Below are 20527 nucleotides of genomic sequence, written 5' to 3'. Positions count from 1 at the left end.
ACCTAGGAAGGTTGTCCTTTGTACACGATGCTAGCAATATCGTTGTTATTTTCTTGCTCAGTTTTCTTTCTTTTTTTTAAACAGTAAATGTTTTATTTATTTTTTATTTTTTATAATAATTTTTATTATGTTTTTTAGTCACCATACAGTACATCCCTAGTTTTTGATGTAATGTGTAATGTTCCATGATTTATTACTTGCATATTATACCCAGTGCACCATGCAATACATGCCCTCCTTAATACCCATCACTGGCCTATCCCAATCTCCCACCCCTCTCCCCTCTGAAGCCCTCAGTTTGTTTCCCAGAGTCCACAGTCTCTCATGTTTCATTCCCCCTTCTGTGTACTCCCCCTTCATTCTTCCCTTCCTTCTCCTATCGATCTTCCTACTTTTCAGGTTCCATAAATGAGTGAACCATATAATTGTCTTTCTCTGCTTGACTTATTTCGCTTAGCATAATCTCCTCCAGTCCCATCCATGTTGCTGCAAATGTTGTGAAATTGTTCTTTTTGATGGCTGAGTAATATTCCATTATATATATGGACCACATCTTCTTAATCTAGTCATCTGTTGAAGGGCATCTCGGCTCCCTCCACAATTTAGCTATTGTGGACAATGCTGCTATGAACATTGGGGTGCATATGGCCCTTCTCTTCACTACGTCTGTATCTTTGGGTAAATACCCAGTAGTGCAATTGCTGGATCATAGGGTAACTAATTTTTAACTTTTTAAGGGACCTCCACACTGTTTTCCAAAGTGGCTATACCAACTTGCATTCCCACCAACAGTGTAAGAGGGATCCCCTTTCTCCACATCCTCTCCAACATTTGTTGTTTCCTGCCTTGTCAATTTTTGCCATTCTAACTGGCGTAAGGTGGTATCTCAATGTGGTTTTGATTTGAATTTCCCTGATGGCTAATGATTTTGAACATTTTTTCATGTGTCTGTTAGCCATTTGTATGTCTTCATTGGAAAAGTGTCTGTTCATATCTTCTGCCCATTTTTTGATTTGATTATTTGTTTCCCATGTATTGAGTTTGAGAAGTTCTTTGTAGATCTTGGATACTAATCTTTTATCTGTAGTGTCATTTGCAAATATCTCTTCAATAAATGGTGCTGGGAAAATTGGACAGCTATATGCAGAAGAATGAAACTTGACCACTCTCTCACACCATACACAAAGATAAATTCCAAATGGATGAAAGACCTCGATGTGAGACAGGAATCCATCAAAATCATAGAGGAGAACATAGGCTGCAACCTCTTTGATATCGGCCACAGCAACTTTTTTCATGACACATCTCCAAAGGCAAGAGAAACAAAAGAAAAAAATGAACTTGTGGGACTTCATCAAGATAAAAAGCTTCTGCACAGCCAAGGAAACAGTCAAAAAAACTAAGAGGCAGCCCATGGAATGGGAGAAGATCTTGCTCAGTTTTCTATATCCAGAAATGCCCTGGGATGAGATTCTGCTGCTTGGTTCTCGGAATTTCTAGAGGAGCATGCTTTCTCCCTTTCCCACCGCCACATGTTGGACCAGGCCATATGTTACATACATAGTAGGTGTAGAGCAATTATTTGTGACATGATGACTGGAAACATGCCTGGCCCATAACGTATAGTCAATAGTTAATACTTCATATGTGAATAATGTACAAGAGCACATTTATGTCATCTCCTGTTATTCCTGATACTCTGTGAATTGGTGTACAGGAATTTGTTATTTTAGCCTTCCTTATCAACACACTCCTCTGTCTTTTGTCTCTAAATACCCTGGAGTACCTCCTCCACTACTACCCTTCATTCTAAGGAACACTCATCTATACCACAGTCTCTTCTTTGTTTATTTAGATAGCATTCTGCCTCCTTCTCCAGTTAAAACTTCCTTCAACCCAGCTAGCAAGCATCTAATTCCATTCAGTTTAATCCAATGAATAAATATCACATGTCAAATGCCATGCTAAATCCTGGGAATATAGAAATAGGTAAGGTGGGTACTGCCCATCACAGAGCTTAGCTAAGGGTGAAGCAGACTTTTAAAGGTACACAAATGATTAAATTGGTATAGGTACTATAAGAAAGACTACAGGGCATTCTGAATACATACACTAGCATCATGCCAAAATTATTCTTTCTGTTCCTTGTGAAGTATATTTTGTTCTGTGAGGAGCCTGAGATTTTACCTATATTGTAGTGGAAAAACAAACCGAACACCCCCAAAATAATTAATTATGGAAATAGTTCATCTCATTCATCTTCATTTCTCTACCAAAGTCAAAATTTTTGACTTCTCTTTATTTTGTATCTCTAATTTTGTTTTCTGTTTATATCACTTGTTTGCATGTAGAACATTGTAATACACATTTCAAATATTTGCTTTAATGCACACAAGAGTAAATGGAACTAGACTATTTGAAATGACTATTAAAACTATTAGATTGGATCATTTGAAAAGACTGAAATAACATAAAATAGTATAAATATGCTTTTCCATTAAATTGGTATTTATCAAGAGCTTTAATTCTTGAAAAAACTTAAAAATCTACTTATCAATTGTTTGTATGATTTTGTTAAAATTTTATAAGTAGGAGTTTTCGTCTTTTAGACAGATAAGGAACAAAATAATTTAAATTTAACATGCTTCAGGTAAGAGTAAATGTAGGTAAATTACAAAACAAAAATATGAAATACAATGAAGTTTTTACAAATTTTGTCCCCATAGCAAGTGACTCTAAGAATTACACTTATTTACTAAATCTTTGTTGTTACTTATTTCCAAATTACTGAATGTTTACATACCCAGGACCTTCAGGATAAAGTGTTTGCTGACTTCTCCAGCTTCATTTGAGGCAATGCAGATGTACCTCCCCGAATCTTCAGTCTCTGCTTCGTTGAGCTGAAGAACCATTCCTTGAGAGCTTATTGTCAGACGGGTATTAGGACCCAGAGGCTGGCCATCTCTAAGCCAGGACATCCTGGGAGTTGGGGTTCCATCTGTAAAGCATGTCATGGAGGTAGAACTACCCTTGACTATTGTGATCTCCTCTGTTCCCATTGCATTGTCCAGATTGGGTGGCACTATGCAGAAAACAAAACAGGTCTATTATAATTTGAGACCAACTTAGATAAAAAATATTTTTTAATGGCTCAGTTAGTTCTATATTGTTTCTTTTTTTTAATAATAATATTTTTTATTATATTATGTTAGTGTTTCTATGATCTATTAAAATATAGACTTTAAGATAGCATATAAATAATTGCTAACTATTATAAAAACAGGTATTAAATACACTTATTATTAACCTTCCAAAATATTAGCAATGAAACCTCCGGCTTGTTTTCTTGTTGAACACACAAAATTTAAATGTGGTTTAAGTTTTAGCCATTTTTTCACTTCTTAGGTTTGCCTCTTTAATTTGTTACAATATATATTATAGTTTCAGAAGTATATTTTCAACTGCTGTATGTGGAATAAATAAAATAATATTAGTTTCTAGAGTAAGCTTATATACAATCCAACAAAATTAATTTGTAGGCTATAGTAAATAGTTACTTAGCTGTTCTGAGATGTTCTTGGAATCTAGAAATTTGAACCAGTAAACCTTAATATTTCAGAAATGGAATGTTTTCAGTTCTCTCTCTGTCTACGCACACACATACACATGGAGACATATCTGCACATATTCATTCATATTTTAAATACTCAAAATGAGCCACTAATACTATTAGAAAACAGACTGAACTTTCTCTTTGTATGAAAAGACTGGTCCTTGTGTCTGGATTGAGATGCTATTTTTAAAAATGTAGATTTGACTTAAGGCAAAATTTCAGGTTAGAAGAGTATTTTGACAAAAAGACTGTATGTTTCAATATATATGGACCCCTTGGGAGAAAAGGCATTCTTTCCTAGTTAGCAAGATCCTATTTTACCAATTCTTTCTGATATGTCAATATCTAACTATAAGCCTGTTGCTTAATATTGTAAAGTTCAGTACTAGAGTCATCTCGGACATACCAAAAACTCGAAGACTATAACGTTTATTATCCACCCCAGCTCTGTTGGAGGCCACACACGTGTACACGGCAACATCAGACACCTGAGCTCTCACAATCCTGAAAAACAATTTGACCCAATAATTCATAATTTAATCCCATTCAACATACACAAAGAAAATATTTCTGATTTATACACAGATGACTAATGTTGGGAAATGTTAGTTATGAAGCTTATAACAATCCACCACAAAATACAGATGCCTCAAATGCAATTTGTTCTACAAATTGATTAGGCACTGACAGTAAGCCATTAAAAATATAATGTAATTTAAGAGTGAATATTTTTCTAATATACATTAATAAAGAATGATGCTAACATGAAAATCACATGATTGCAGTACGCATCTTCCTATTATTTTGCCACAGAAAGTTTTCTCTAAAATAGTTCTTGGAAATACATACACTATCGATAGATATGTCTGTCTATGAAAGACCTATTTTATACAAATTTACTAAAACATGAGCATTTAAATAAGAATTTAAAAAACCATTTCAGTTTTATAATTGTATCCTCCTTCTTCTAAAAAGATACTGAAAGGGAAAAATAAACAAACAATAGTAAAAATTTTGGAAAAAACATTTCTTAAACACCGTCTAGATAAAGTTAGAGCCTATAATCACAGTGACTTTATCCGTCTAGCAAATCAGACAAGGTAAAAGCTGACCTGACAACCTGCCCTCCTGATAGCAACCGGATATGGGAGGAGAGAGGCAGAGGAAGTCCATTCTTTAGCCAGTTTATCTGTGGTGGAGGTGTCCCTGTGGCTCTGCATTCAATGTTTATTGAAGTATCCACCAAAGCCATTAGTTTCTCTGCTTCTTCTTTATTACCCTTAATTGCAGGTGGAACTATGTCATGCAGAAAATGAGAGAGAGATAAGGGGTGGGTGTGCAATACTAGTTCAAATCATTTCAACTACAGTTGCCCATACTGCTGCTTTTTATCCCAAAAGCAAATGGCAGTGACATCAGATTTTAAAACTAGATGCTTCAGACACCTACTGCTGGACCTTCATTTCTACTGATAGATTCCCAAGGGAGCAGAGTCAAAAGAGAGTGAAATGTCATATTTACCATAGACATTCAAGTTAAAAATTCGGTCTTCTTCTCCAGCAGGGTTAGTAGCGATGCATGTGTATTTCCCCACGTTAGATGGGAGAGCTCCATAAATGTTTAATGTACTGCCATCTGCAGTCACCCTATAGGAAACACCATAGTAAAGGCACTGAGATGATTCTTGTGAAGCCAAGAGCTGGAAAGCTCACTCCGGGTTATTGGGTTCTTTAAAGAAATACCACCGTAAAATGCACCTCCATCTTAGATATATAATGGTTCATATCTTTTTCATGAAGTACATGGAAGTCTGTTAAAGTCAGAGCTACTAAAACTGATGGAGATTTCAGGCAATCAACTAAAATTCTACAGAACCAGATAAAATTCATGTCTTATACCCACCACTTCCTTATGAGAGAAACCGGAAATGAAATCAGATTGGGAACTTCCCTCTCCAAATCAAAGACATGTTTTTCTCAAAGTTAGAATACTTTTTCCTTAGTTACCATATAAGGTTTGGATTAAATGAAAACTATTTTAAAATTCCGGTATAAAATTTGAAGAACGTTATAATGAAAAACTAAAAGAAATTATATCTTAAAAAACTAACTATAAATGACTTAGCAATATTTTTAATGAGAATACGATAACTTATTTAAACTGTGACAACTCACTATTATGTACAGGTATATTTTGCAAAAATTTTTCCACAAATTGCTAGAGCTTTTCCCTCGAATTACATAATAGTAAATAACTACACAGTTAGATGATCAAAGATATTTTAAAAGTTAAGATTATTACATTATTGATTCCCTTCAGAAGCCATTAATTATCAAATTTTCTATGTTTTAAAAAGAGATTAAATGGTTTTCTACAGTTATTCTTACAACAGTGATTTTATTAGAATCTTCCAATGTCAAAAGTAAATATTCCACTTCTACCATATCATATTATTAAATATAATTATTGAAAATTACCAAAAAAAGGAAGTTACAATATTATTATGAGCCTACAGTATTTTTTCATTTTCAAAATATGAATTTTAAAATTCCATTGGTTTAGTCATATGAATAAACAAAAAAGAAGGTTGCCAGAACCAAAGGACAGTAATAAGTTGACACTGAAAAATACTTTGATTGGCAAATTATTCTGTTTGCAAACCCTATACATTTTGTAGAGCTGTGAACAAATAATCAGTAAGTTAGATATAAGTGCATCTGGGATCTTATTGTAAGGGAAAGTGACAGATCACAAATTCCTAGGTATAAGTATTATCATATAAGATCTTTAGGTCCCACCACCTATCTAGTACTTGGCTTGCAATGTTGATACCAGCTGACTTAATAAAAAATAATTAAATATTTGTTAACTATTGAGATATGTCCACACCAAAGAAATAAAACTTAAAACATATCTCTAAAATATTATTTGGCAATTTACCCAATCTTCTAACGGGAACAAATATCTAAATTTTAACATAAAATGACTTCAAAGAAAATAACGTTTACTTATCTTTCTTTAAATTATATATATTCAATTCATTGACTAGAAAACTAGAAAAATTCAGTCTAAACCCTAAATTTAAAATACTGGTTTAAAATGATAAGGCTTACAATACATTTAATTAATGCTTACTCATGCATTCATGGTTCTTCAAATAATTGTAATTACTCTGATATTTGTGTACAATGGGGCTTTGTGATGAAGTAATCTAGTAGAGAGTAGAACTCTGGATTGTTTTTCTAAAGCATTTATTGTTGAAAGTAGCAGGAAGCCCTTACCATATTGTTATTCCATCTCTACGCAGTTTGTTGTATGGTTAACAAGTATCAGCGGAAAATGGGATTTGGACAAATCACTACAAGGAATGAACTAGGTTATGATGATACTGTCTTTTTTTCAAAATGAGCCAAGCACTCATTCACTCATTGATGTTGATGGATACGGAAAACCTGTACACACACACACACACACACACACACACACACACACACACACACTTTTGAGCAAATTCTCAAAGGAGAATTTCTGTGTCCAGCTCTTTAAATTTTTATTTTTTCTTTCTGAATACAATGATAGCCAAGGTCCCATGAGACTGAATTTGGTATTTTTCATGTGAAATTTGAAGCATAAAGCATTATAGAATACCTTACAATGAATGATGCAAAGATTCTTTTAAAACATACCGGATTCTTTCTGTTTCACTGCTATTTATGGGCTTTCCATCTCTAAGCCATTGAATAAGTGGGGTGGGAATGCCATTTGCATTGCAGGCCAGCTCAACGTTTTCCCCCTGAAGAACGCTGACTTCACTTGGAATTTCAGCACCAGCAATACTTGGAGGAACTTTGGGGAAATGATTAAGATTTTCATTAACGAGGCACAAGGTTATAAATTCTAACAAATACAACAGAATCATAGAACAATATGCCATTTTTTCATATCTTTCCTAGATTGTGGTTCAACATCCAACCATTATTATACTCATAAATTACTTTTAAATGAGGACTAGGTCGAGGAATCATTTCAATATTCTTCTTATATTTGTAAGTTGATACAATTATTTAGTCATATGGGCTGGTGACAAATCTATCTCATGGGTGTACTTCCTGGCCAAATGAATCACTTTTAGATTAAATCCTCAGTATAGTTCAGGAGAATGTTTTACAAAATCTTGGCATCAATGTCTGAGAAAAGTATCTAAGTTGGTTGTTATTCTCTTCATAATGCAATTTAAAAATTATTTATTCTGAACAATGGATATGCTTAGCGTATGTTTCAAGATCCAATCATTTCTATACTCTTTCTGGCCATCTTTGCTTTTCACTTTAATTATTTGATTGAGAGATAATGTATAATGAAAATATTGACAATGGTTTCAAGCAGAAACACATTTGAATTCCTCTTCTAAATAATTATGGTAATGTGCTGGAAGGTAGCTCACACCAGCTCACAAGAGCCAATTTTACACATCTTCCCTCCTCTCCATGTTCACTGACATCATGTTGGGAGCTTGAAGTGGGACACAGTGGGAATATTTATACCATAGAAACTGGCAGATGATTGGCTACAAGTCAGGACCTTTTTGTCTGCAATCAGTTGTTAAATATTTACCAGCACATCACTTTATAGCCTCTAAAAATCTCATTTTAGTCATCCAGAAGACAATAATAATTGTACCAAATTTGCCGAATTTAGAGTTACTAAATTAGTTGAATCAATGAGAGTTTTCATGAGAAATGTAATGAGTATCTAATATATGACAAGTACTGGACTAGGCCCTATACACATATTTCTAGTCCTGTGGCATGATAACATATACAGTCTGGTAAAATGTTTGGTCATACCACATTCTTCATGATTAGTACTTATAATTTATTAATGCATTAAACAAAATTAACCATAATTTCTGATGCTGAATCTCTGAATATTTATTTTTCTCTTTTTGCTTTTGAAATCTCAAAGCATCACTAATCAGAGAAACCACCAATACTCATAAACTTATTTCAATTTTTCTTTAATTTTAATTTTTAGGTGATGGATTTTAATCTTATTTTGCAATATATACATTATCAAATCATTATATTGTGCACCTTAAACTTATACAATGTTATATGTCAATTATATCTCAATAAAACTAAAAAAATTAATATTTTTGAAGTTAGCTTTAGCAGAGTCCGAAACAGGTAGATAATAAATATTCAGTTACTTCTATAATTTATGTGAAATTCTTTTCATAGTACCTGTAATAAACTTAGAAAAAAACTAGCATTCAACTTAGTTTCAAGTTCCATTTCAACTTGAACATTAGGCAAAAAGTAATAATCAGAGGTTTACTGAAAATTAAAAGTAAGCAAGTTCTCCCTCCAGTGCTCAATATTATGCTGAACACAGTAGGTGTTAATTAAGTGTTGGATGAAATAATGCTCCTTATTCTTACCCCAAAATAGTATAAGATTCATGCTTACTTGAAATTTACCTAATCCCTAACTTGTTAGAACACACTAATCTCTTCATGAGTTAAATCTTACTTACCTAAATAAAGGTGAACAGATCTATAGGCTTAACTCAAAATAAATTATATCAGATTAAAACAAATAAGTAATTCAATAGAATATATACTATTGGAAAGTAATCATTTCAGTAAACATGAAAAAAAGAGATTATGAAATTTCTATTATTCTTTTTTCCACAGTTATGACCATTTTCATGAAAATACAAATCTACTGATAAATGTAGGACAGAAAATTGACAATATTTTTGTGTATCTAAAGGTATTTTGTAAGTCACGTCATTAGGCTCTATACCCTAAACTTAGACAGTGTTTATATCTCAACAAAACTGGAAAAAAATAATATATCAAAAAATATGAAACAAAGGTATTCTGAATCAATTATAAATGATCTCTTTAGATGTAGCCTTATTTTGTACTATAGAGAAAATATAATAAAGAAACTGAAGGTGGATCAGAGTGTACCCCACATACCTTGTTGGGTTTTTTTAAAAAAAAAATTTAAGCTTATAAGCTCTACACCCAATGTGGGGTTGAACTCATGACCCCAAGATCAAGAGTCACATGCTCTACTGGCTTAGCCAGCCAGGTGCACCCCATATCCCACTTACCTTGAATTGAAAGAATGTAATTTTTCTGTGCTTTTCCCTCTGTATTTGATGCAATGCATGTATAGTTTCCACTATCTGAATGCTGAGACCGAGCAATTTGGAGTTTGCTACCTCCAGACAAAATATGTACTTCAAGTGAGTCAGAGTTTTCTAGAAGTGAAAATAAAGCAAAACAAAATATAAAAAACTTTTATGTTTAACAACTCCACAATTCACCATAATATATATTATTTTTTTAAAGATTTATTTATTTGACAGAGAGAGCCCGCAAGTGGGGGGAGGGGCAGAGGAAGAGGAAGAGCTGAGCGTGGAGCTCTGCACGGGGCTTAACCCCAGGACCCCGAGATCACGACCTGAACTGAAATCAAGAGTCAGCCACTCAACCGACTGAGACACCTAGGTGTCCCAATATATCTTATTTTATGAAATAAATATGTTTCTTAAAAGTTCTTCCTTTGTACTTTCATTGTAAATGAGAGCCTTCTTTGAAAAAGGAAATAAGAAAAATCTCTACGTAATGAATAACCATTTTATATGTCTATTCTGTAAGTTTATATTTCAGTACATTAGGCTTTTTGGATTAAACACAGCTATAAGCATAATACTGAAATGTGCTTGTTTATTAATCTAGTGAATTAAAAGCAAAAGAAAACAAAAATGAAAACTGCACAACCATATTACCTATGGGCTTGTGGTTCTTTAACCATGCGATTGTGGGAGGTGGGATTCCAGTGGCATCACACGTTAAGGTCACAGGATTGCTGATTGTCTCAACAACCACTTCATTTTCAGTCCCTTCGATACTGGGTGGCACTGTGAAAAGACAAAATCACGTGTCCTCTTTAAGCTAATTCAGGACACTTTCATTTGCATATCTGGGGGAAAAAAGAGTTGTATTAGAGGCAGATGCTCACCATATACATTGAGGTGGAAATTTTTATCATCCCGTCCTGCTACATTTATAGCTCTACATACATACTGGCCTGTGTCAGATACCTAAAAGAAAAAGATACTATTGTATGTGCTCCATTAAGTTACAGATGACCAATCACACTGTTCCAGTGTAGATTAAATCATCAGTCATCTTTATGCTCCAATGCCCCATTCTAATTGCCTCCTACAATCCTGCTTTTTTATTAATACAAAAATGAAACTAAGGTCAATAGCATTGATGATGCTGTTTTTAAATAAAACTCGTTCTTCGCTGTAGTAAAGGGAACATGCAACTACCAGTTCTTTCTTCCATAATCCCACCACCGAGTCATGACACACAAACAAGAATAAAAGATGCACCTCCGCTTTCTTGATGTGCAGCGTTTGTCCATCTGCTAAAATCTCCAAGTGAGTAGACTCTGTTATCATCTGCCCATTCTTATACCAGGTGATGACTGGAGGGGGGACAGCATTTGACTCACACTCCAAGGACACTGAGGTCCCCTCTCTTACATTAACTACAGAAAGAGATTCACTGCCATGATCTTTAATGCTTGGGGGCACTGAGGGTGAGAAACAAGAACAGAAGGATTTTTTTTTTTTCATTAAGATGCTCAGATAGAAAGTATCTAATACCAGTTTAAAAATGAAAGAATTTTATGAGGAGAGTTAAGACAAACCATAAACAGTCAGGAAAACTTTTTTCTTGCTTTCACCAGCTTGGTTGATAGCTATACAAGTGTATTCACCACCATCAGATACCTTTGCCCGGATAATTTGCAGAGTTCGACCACCTGTGGGCAAATACAATGCAAATTGAAGAGCGGCATACAGGTTGTTTTATTTTTTTATTTATTTTATTTTATTTTTTTTTTTTAAAGATTTTATTTATTTATTCGACAGAGATAGAGACAGCCAGTGAGAGAGGGAACACAAGCAGGGGGAGTGGGAGAGGAAGAAGCAGGCTCATAGCGGAGGAGCCTGATGTGGGGCTCGATCCCAGAACGCCGGGATCACGCCCTGAGCTGAAGGCAGACGCATAACCGCTGTGCCACCCAGGCGCCCCCTAGAGGTTGTTTTAATAACTGTTTTATCAATAAGATAAACAGCAAAATGTATCCTTTCTCTTACAGTAAAATTTCCCATTCAAAATGAAAGAACTGATTTAAATTGCATGTCTTTGATCCTTCCTTTTCCTTTGATCTCAGTATTTATTCTACTTCCTTATAAAGAAATAAATTCATAAAATTTTTCTCCCCAGTAACCAAACATAAATAGTAGAATTGTTTGATACAGGTTCTAGTGAGCAAACAGTAACTGTACTACAGTCAAAATATGTTAACAAGTATTTTCTGGGTTTAAATATCCCGCAGTGTAGAAGTGATTGTCTGTCGGTCTATTTATCTATCCTCAAGGAGCTTTAGGATGAATTAAAAACAACCAGTGATTTTATTCAGTGAAAGCACTGTTTGTTAGTCTATCACGCCCAAGGAATTACTAAGAAGTTTGTTCCTAAATGTCATAATTTCTTGAAAGTAGACCTTGTTACTGTATATTCCCACTGAAATAAATCTATACAATCTTATCCTAATGGCCCCAAATGGATAAAGAGAGGCATTTAATGTGAACAAATAAAAGGAACAAGACAAAAGTTTTGAAAGAGAGTTAAGTTGATGCCATTTGTATTGAGAAAAGTGAGAAAGTTTTGCCCACCATTTAAGAGTAATAAGTTCCTTACCAGGCACAATAAGAGCATTTGTATTTAGCTTGATAGGCTGTTCATTCTTGAACCAGCTGAGATCCGGAGGTGGAAAACCAGAGACCTCACAGGTCAAAGAGATGAAATTGTTCACCACAACAGTGAGATTTTCAGGGTTAGGACCAATGACACTTGGAGGAACTATAATAGTAAATATATTCAAAGTGAAATCTGATATTATCTGTAATACATATTCCAATTTGTTAATATAAACCCGACCACTATAGTCTGCTAAAGCAATGAGTTAATGATAGCTAATTATTTAGCTGTTTCTCTTAGAATTCCTTAATGCCTTCATCAAACTCATTTCCATCAGTTTTGTTTTCCGACTTGAAAGAGAATACTAGACTTTTCAAAGAAAGAATTATTGTGCATTTTATTTGTAAAATGTAGCTGGCAATTCTTAAGATGGTTTTGTCAATGTATAAAGAAAGACCTAATAGCACTTTTTATTTGGTACATTTGAATATTCTTGTATTTAATATTACATCATTATTTATAGTTTTATCTTACTGCTTATAGCAACAGTAGAGTAGAAATTTAATCTATCAACAAATTATACAGGTTATTTTGACAATGTAAATAAATGACATTCAAGATGAGCAGAAAATTTAAGAAATAAACAATGCTATGGTTTATTCTTGAAACAAAAAAGAATTCCAGAAGCAAAAGCAGTATGGCAAAAAGGTGGAGTAAAAAAGAATGAAATTAACAATGCAATGTCATTTATACATATTAAAACATGCATATGAAACAATAGAGTTTTAAAAGAACACACAGACATAGAAGGTATAATATCATACACATTTGAATGGTTTCCTATGAAAGGAGGGGGGAAACAGGAGCAAGGAATTGGCATAAAAATGAATGAATACATGAATGAATATTTTAAAAAATAAAAGTAAAGATGGATCTTGTTCAGGCCAATGATGATAGTGACACATGAACTAAGAAATGCAATTAATATAACACTCTTTTATATTAAGACTGAGGTCTTAAAACATCAAAAACAAAAGTAAAACTTCAAAAAGGCAAAATTTCTTTTACTATCACATGGTTGTTTTTCACCCACTAATTAATTTTAGTATTTATTCATTCATTTATCGAATATTTATTATTTATTGTATTCTAGACATTGTGCTAAGTGCTGATACAGTGTGAAAATGTAATAGACATAGAGATAATAGTTTGACAGTAATGACAGACATTGAACTAAAAATAACAGTTAACATTTTTTTGAATGGATATGTTGTGCCAGGCAGTGTTCTGAACACTTTGCATATACTATCGCACAAACACTTCACATATACTATTGAATCCTCATACAACCTCATGTGTTAAATACAGTTCTTATCCTCATATTAGAGATGAGGATGCTGAGACAGAAAAGTTGGCATCTTGCCTAAGGTTTCACAAGCAGTTACTGAAAGAAGAGACCCAAAGATTGTTGTCTGGCTCTAGAGCCCTTATTCTTAGCTGCTGTTATATACTGCCTAGTAATTACAAGTATGATGAGTGTTAAACAGAAGAGTAGGGTGACAACAGGGAACCCACCTAATTTCGGAATCAGGAGGAGGAAGTGATGTTGAAGAAGATACTGAAATATGACCAGGAATAAGTTAAGTGAAAGACAGAAAATGGGTGTACTTCCCAGAAAGAAGGCATAATATATACAAAGGCCCAAATGGAGAAAAGAACCCAGCAGCTAGAAGGCTTGCATGACCAGAGTTTGAAGAACAAGGTTAGGAGAGATGGACAGAGAATTAAAGGACCAAGCAAAGGTAAGATCTTATAAGGTCTCTGGGACCCATTCATTAAGAATGTTGAAATATGGCCTCAGGAATGGGAAGCTGAAGCGTGGTTTAATCAAAAATTAATTTAAGAGATATCAATCTGGCTACAGGGGAGAGAACTAATTAGAAGGCTAGAAGGGATTCAGAAGGTCCAGGGAGACTACTGCTGTAATCTGTGTAACAGATTGTGGTAGCTATGCCTGGGATGGTATCAAAAAGAATCAAGAAAAGTGAATGGATCCCAGACATTTTGTAGATAGAATCTTTAGGACTTGATGTTTTGGGGACGAAACTTAAGGAAGAGGAGAAGGAATCAGGGATGACATTCATTTTTCTGACTTGAACAACAGTAGATGGTGATTCCTTTTACTGAGACAGAGATTGTTAGAGGAGAAAGACATTTTTGGGAAAAGATAATGAACTCAGTTATATACACATTGTCTTAGAGTGACTGCTAGACATTTGTGTCAGCAAGAAGTAGATATTTGGATAGAAGGGTCTGGAGATCTTGAGGGGGCCCCGGTTAAAAATAAAAACTTTGAAACTATTTGTATATAGATAGTATCTGAAATTTGGAAATGCATAAGATCACCTTGGATGTGATCAGAACAAAGTCCAGAGCTTGAAAAACTAAAGTGTAATAGTCAAGTAGAGAAGGAGGAATCAGCAAAGTCAACCAGGAATGACAGACTGGGAAGGCAAGATATAAATAAGGGGTGTAGGTGTCACAAAAGCCAAAGGAAAAGAATTTTTGAAAATCATCATGGCCAAGATGTCAAATGCACAGAAGTTAAGAAAGATAAAGCCTAGAAAGTGCCTCTTGGACTTCATAAAGAGGCCATTTGGTGAATTCAATGAGCAGTCTCATTGGTGTTGTGGAAGTGAAATTTGGAACACAGTGGCGGCAGGAGTGAGTGGGAGAAATCAGACATTAAACATATACAGTTATTAGAGACGTTTGCTTTGAAATTGAAGAAAAAGTGAGGGAGGTAGCTAAAGGGAAAATTCAGGTCTTAGGAAGACTTTTTTTGGTTGTTGTTTAAAAAGGGAAAATACAAACTTAAGTGCCATTGGGAAGGAAGCAATAAAGAGTGAGAATTTCATATTCAAAAGGAAGAGAGGAGATTATAAGACATTTTTGAGGAGGCAGTGAGCAGGGATCTACAGTCAAACTACTGGCATTTGGAAGGTAGAGGAATGCTTCCATCTTCTGCTGTAACAATGGGAAGGAAGAAATGGCAGTAACAGATGCTGCTAGTATGCTTGATTTGATGGTAGGAATTTGAGGTGGTTTCTGGGATATGCCTTCCCTTTCCCTGTAAAATAGGAAGTGAGGGCATTTACTGAAAGGTGAGGGGGGGTGTTATGGACTGAATGTTTACATATCCCTCCTTGTTCCCCCCAGTACCGATACTGAAGCCCTGGCCCCCACTGTGGCTATATTTGGAGATGGCACCCTTAAGGGAGTCATTACGGCTAAATGAGGTTGTAAGGGTAGGGCCCTGATCTTATAGGATCACTGTCCTTATAAGAAGAGACACCAGAGAGCTTCCTTGCTTTTCTGGCCATGCATGCTCAGTAAAAAGGCCTTATGAGGACAAAGTAGCTGGAATACAAGCCAGCAGAGCCTTCACTAGAAACCAGACCCTGCTGGAACCTTGATTTTGGACTTTTCAGCCTCTGGACAGTGAAAAATACATTTATGTTGCTTAAGTCATGCACTCTCTGGCATTTTGTTATGATAGCCTAAGCCCACTAAGCCAAGGGTCATCTGACATCTGAGGAGAGAGATGAAGGCGTGAGAGAGTCACTAGGGAACAGAGAAAAAAGGAGGAGCCCCAGGCAGTATGGAGGACCCAGTTCAAGATGGTACCTACGAATTTATAATAACACTGATGTTCCTGACTCCATGAGTTCCCCCAGCCATGGTTAGCCACCTAGGTGCAGGTATGGTCAGATATGGAATTTAGTGAGAAGCAATACTGTAAAACAGCTAAGTTTAAAATCTCTTGAATCAGACTTCCTAAATTATAATCCTGGTACTGTATTTGTGAGATCTGTAACTTTGGGCATGCAACTTAATCTCACTAGGCTTTAGTCTTTTCATCTGTAAAAATGGTATCAGGTGGTACCAACCACCTGGGGTTATTGAGTTAATTAAGTGAAATAGCATACATAAAAACTTGATACCTAGTAGGTATCAAGTGGACAATATGTTGTGTTGTTAGATGCAGAGTTGAGCTTTTACTGAGCAAGAGCAATAAGAAGACTAAGAGAGGTGATTGAAATGTTGTTCCATGAGAAGTTAAGCCGGATGTGAAGGAGAGTGAAGACAAGAGAGCTGAAAACCCATGGGCCGGCTGACTGAAGGTCAGAGTCCAAAAGAAGCAAGCTCTGTTGTAGTGGGAGACAACAAACAGTATGGTTTTAAGTGAAAACAATTTAAATCATTTCTCCCCAAAATGAATTTTCTAATATGTAGGTATGGGTTCCTGACCACAACTGGGAGATCAAGGTATCATCAACCTGTGAATGAGGAAACACCATCCTGAACTCCAGTCCTTAAGGGTAAACTCGAGTGGCTGCTGCCTCTACCTTGAGAGGTGGAGGTGTTTTTGCTGTACATTAGGAAGAGACAACTGATATGAAAAAACACCAAATATTTATTTAGCAACTACCATGACTATAGATGGGTCCAGGGAGACCAAGATCTGTAAGAAATGACCATTTCCCTACAACATCTATAATAAAGTTACAGGATGGGGGTGAACATAGAGACATATAAAGATAACTAATACATATTAGGCAACTTGTGGACTTGCTATAATTGGGGCTTTTGATCACATAGTGGAGGAAAAATTAAGTCTGCCTTGGGAAATCAGAAAAAATAACACTTTTATTTTCAACATTTATTCTACTGCACTTTACAGATTAGAATGTGTGCTCTCACAATCATCATACTTGTTTATTTCTTCCTGAGAATTCATAAAACACTGTTTCTGTTTTGGCCAGACTTACTCATTAAAAAAACTCAAAGATATTATACCATTTGAATGGTTTCCTATGAAAGGAGAGAACAAGGAATGGGCATAAAATGAATGACTACATGAATGAATATTTTAATAAATAAAAGTAAAGATGGGTCTTGTTCAGGCCAATGATGATAGTGACACATGAACTAAGGAATGCAATTAATATAATACTCTATTATATTAAGACTGAGGTCTTAAAACAACATCAAAAACAAAAGCAAAACATCAAAAAGGCAAAAATTTCTTTTACTATCACATGTTACTCATTGTGCTAAGCACTGGGAATACAAAGATAAAGATGTTTCAAATGTCTGTTCCACAAACACCAAGCATTGCTGGACACCAATACTCCCTACATATCACACCAAAAAAGGATATTTATGATGCTAAACAGAAGTCTTTTGAAGGGAGAAAATTTTCATGAAATGTCAAATTTCAGCTATTTCCAAAATGAGCTAGAATTTTGTATGTGTATCCCACATGTAAAGGAAATATTTTATAATGATTGTTCACCATTTCCAAATTTAATATTCTCAAAACAGATATGTGTCCCAAAACTGAAATTAATCATTTGTGGTAGACATCCAATGGCTTTTTTTTCTATCTCAACAGCATTTTAGCAGAAAAATGAGTATCCATGCAGTGTCTAGCATCTATCAAGAACTTAGTTTGATGAATGAATTAGGTGTAGTAATGGTTTTTAGGAATTATTAAACTCCAAAAATGACTTTTTCTTCTCCAGGGAATATACCTAATGGTACTGGAGAATGTAACTCAACATGAATTCTACCTTTGAGGACAGAAAACGGTTCCAATTAGGATTACTGGGTAAGTTTTTATGAGTAAAAGAGCTATATTTGGTTCTAAGTTTATATGAACATATAATTTTGGGGATTGAAATTTTGGATTTTTTTTTCCTTTTCAAATATGTAGGAGTAACTACTTTCTCCCGAGGAACTGAAATAATGTAAAAAACAGGCTTCCTAGAAGATTTGTACTTTACAATCCTACTATGTGATGGGAAGAAAGACAGGAGGTTAAAAAAATGCAGGCTCCACACATTGTTCAAGTTAAAAATACAAAATAAGTCTACATAATCTAAAACACAGTTTTCCTGCTTTTTCAAGCATACTTTAAGAAATGTTATTGGAACTGAGCTCTTACCATGAACGTTGAGGTTAAAATATTTTTTGGCACTTCCAGCTGTGTTCTCAGCAATACACGCATACCTGCCGATATCTGTTATTTGAGTGTTTAGAATCTAAGGGAAAAAATGAAGAAATTCCAGCTGAAATTTTTAATAAAGAGCTTTTCATAATCATCATTACATTTCAGAATAAACAGCACATATTCTTTCTGGTTAATATCAGATGAACACAAAACAAAGAAATTTTTGTATATAATAGTCTGATGATAGCTTTTATTAGTCAGGTCAATTAAATATTTATTTGTAAAGATTTCCAATCACTTAGCATGATCTCCAGTCCCGTCCATGTTGCTGCAAATGTTGTGTAATCGTTCTTTCTGATGGCTGAGTAATATTCCATTGTATATATGGACCACATCTTCTTAAAGACAATTATCATATGGTTTCACTCATTTATGGAACATAAGAAATAGGAAGATCAGTAGGAGAAGGAAGGGAAGAATGAAGGGGGGGGTAAACAGAAGGGGGAATGAACCATGAGAGATTGTGGACTCTGGGAAACAAACTGAGGGCTTCAGAGGGGAGGGGGCTGGGGGAATAGGATAAGCTGGTGATGGGTATTAAGGCGGGCACATATTGCATGGTGCACTGGGTGTTATACGCAAATAATGAATCCTGGAACATTACATCAAAAGCTAAGGATATACTGTATGGTGACTAACATAACATAATAAAAAATTATTATAAAAAAGATTTCCAATCAAAAAAGGCAATTTTAAACATACTTGTTATATGCTGACTACAAAAATTTCCCCAATTATTCTTTCTCTTCCCTATCTGGCAATATGACTTGAAGCTCCTCACATTAAGAGGTAGAGTAAGATGCAGAATTTATGCTGGCCTTGTGAATGGCTCTGACCAACACAATGTGGTGAAAAGTGACAAAGTACCATTTCAAACCTAGGCCTGAAGAGGTCTAGTGCCTTTCCTCACTCTTTCTGAACTCCGCTACCACCATGCGAGAAAGCCAGGACTAGCCTGCTGGAGGGTAAGAGAATCATGGCGAGTCAGAATCAGCTCAGTTATTACAACAGAGGCCCTGGATATGTGCCAAGAGCCCAGCCAAGTCCAGCAGACCACTTACTCAATTCAGAGCATCCAGACACTTGAGACCAGAAGAATTACCCAGCCAGCTAGAAGACTTCTGAACTAAAAAAATGTTTATTGTTTTAAGTTATTGTTTTGGAGTAGTTTGTTTTATACAGCAATAATTAGCTAATAATTGCACTTATATTTATTAGGCAGAAATTTCTATCCATCTATATATCTTTTGGCCTGAGACATAGAAACATTTAAATATTTTGTTAGAGTTTGTATGACATCAAATAGATACAGTCACAACGTTTAGAAGATACTTTGAGAATTTAAGGTTATTTACAGGCACTGAATCTGGTTCTTGTGTGTGTGCAGTTTTTTTGTTTTTTTTTTAAAGACAAGAACTCCATAAGGTATGTCCTGTGTTGGATACATTTGTTATGCTTAGATTCTTGGATTCATAGAATATCTCTTACGTGGTCAAAAATAATTTATTAAATTGTATCCTAACAAAAGAGTTGGAGTTATTTCTATAAATACATAACTTTCTTTTAAGACACTTAAAAAGAAAAATATAAACATGGTCATTAGTGAGCAACAATTCAGGATATTTATGTGGTTTCCATTATTTATTATCAAATCTTTACTAATACAGGGGAAGTTTTAATCTACAGGGAACCCAATACCACTTAGGATTTTACCATCAGAAATACACAGTGGAAAGGATTATACTAATTATAATGTGGCTTTTATCACAAAGGACATATTGTAGCAAATTTAGGACTGTGCATGTCTTGCATGTACAATTTTTGTAAGAATTAACACAAAAGTGTTAGTAGTGGTCACCTCTGAAAGACAAATACCATATGATTTCACTCATATGTGAATTTAAGAAACAAAACAAATGATCATAGGGAAAAAAAGAGGCAAACCAAGAAACAGACTCTTAACTATAGAGAACAAACTGATGATTACCAGAAGGAAGGGCAGTGGGGGGATGGGTGAAACCGATGATGGGGATTAAGGGGTGCA

General features: G+C 34.8%; 1 protein-coding gene across 3 annotated transcripts in view; it reads right to left on the bottom strand.

Moving 5' to 3' along the window:
- HMCN1 (hemicentin 1) overlaps positions 1-20527 on the bottom strand; it is a 467939-nt gene that overhangs the window by 87095 nt on the left and 360317 nt on the right. For all 3 annotated transcript variants that reach the window (XM_087858481.1, XM_045811326.2, XM_087858478.1), the window contains exons 57-68: positions 18418-18514; positions 12408-12569; positions 11350-11463; positions 11030-11232; positions 10651-10732; positions 10418-10549; positions 9737-9886; positions 7300-7459; positions 5135-5259; positions 4726-4909; positions 4020-4117; positions 2804-3082 (exon numbers count right to left, since the gene is read on the bottom strand). In XM_087858481.1, the coding sequence (XP_087714607.1) occupies positions 2804-3082; positions 4020-4117; positions 4726-4909; positions 5135-5259; positions 7300-7459; positions 9737-9886; positions 10418-10549; positions 10651-10732; positions 11030-11232; positions 11350-11463; positions 12408-12569; positions 18418-18514 (1786 nt within the window). The remainder of the gene's footprint in view (positions 1-2803; positions 3083-4019; positions 4118-4725; positions 4910-5134; positions 5260-7299; positions 7460-9736; positions 9887-10417; positions 10550-10650; positions 10733-11029; positions 11233-11349; positions 11464-12407; positions 12570-18417; positions 18515-20527) is intronic.

Source organism: Ursus americanus, chromosome 2, assembly GCF_024610735.1.
Source record: "Ursus americanus isolate L20-20 chromosome 2, mUrsAme1.1.p, whole genome shotgun sequence".
NCBI classification, from domain to species: domain Eukaryota; kingdom Metazoa; phylum Chordata; class Mammalia; order Carnivora; family Ursidae; genus Ursus; species Ursus americanus.
Note: the sequence above shows the minus strand (reverse complement) of the source record. Positions and strands in the feature narration are given on the sequence as shown.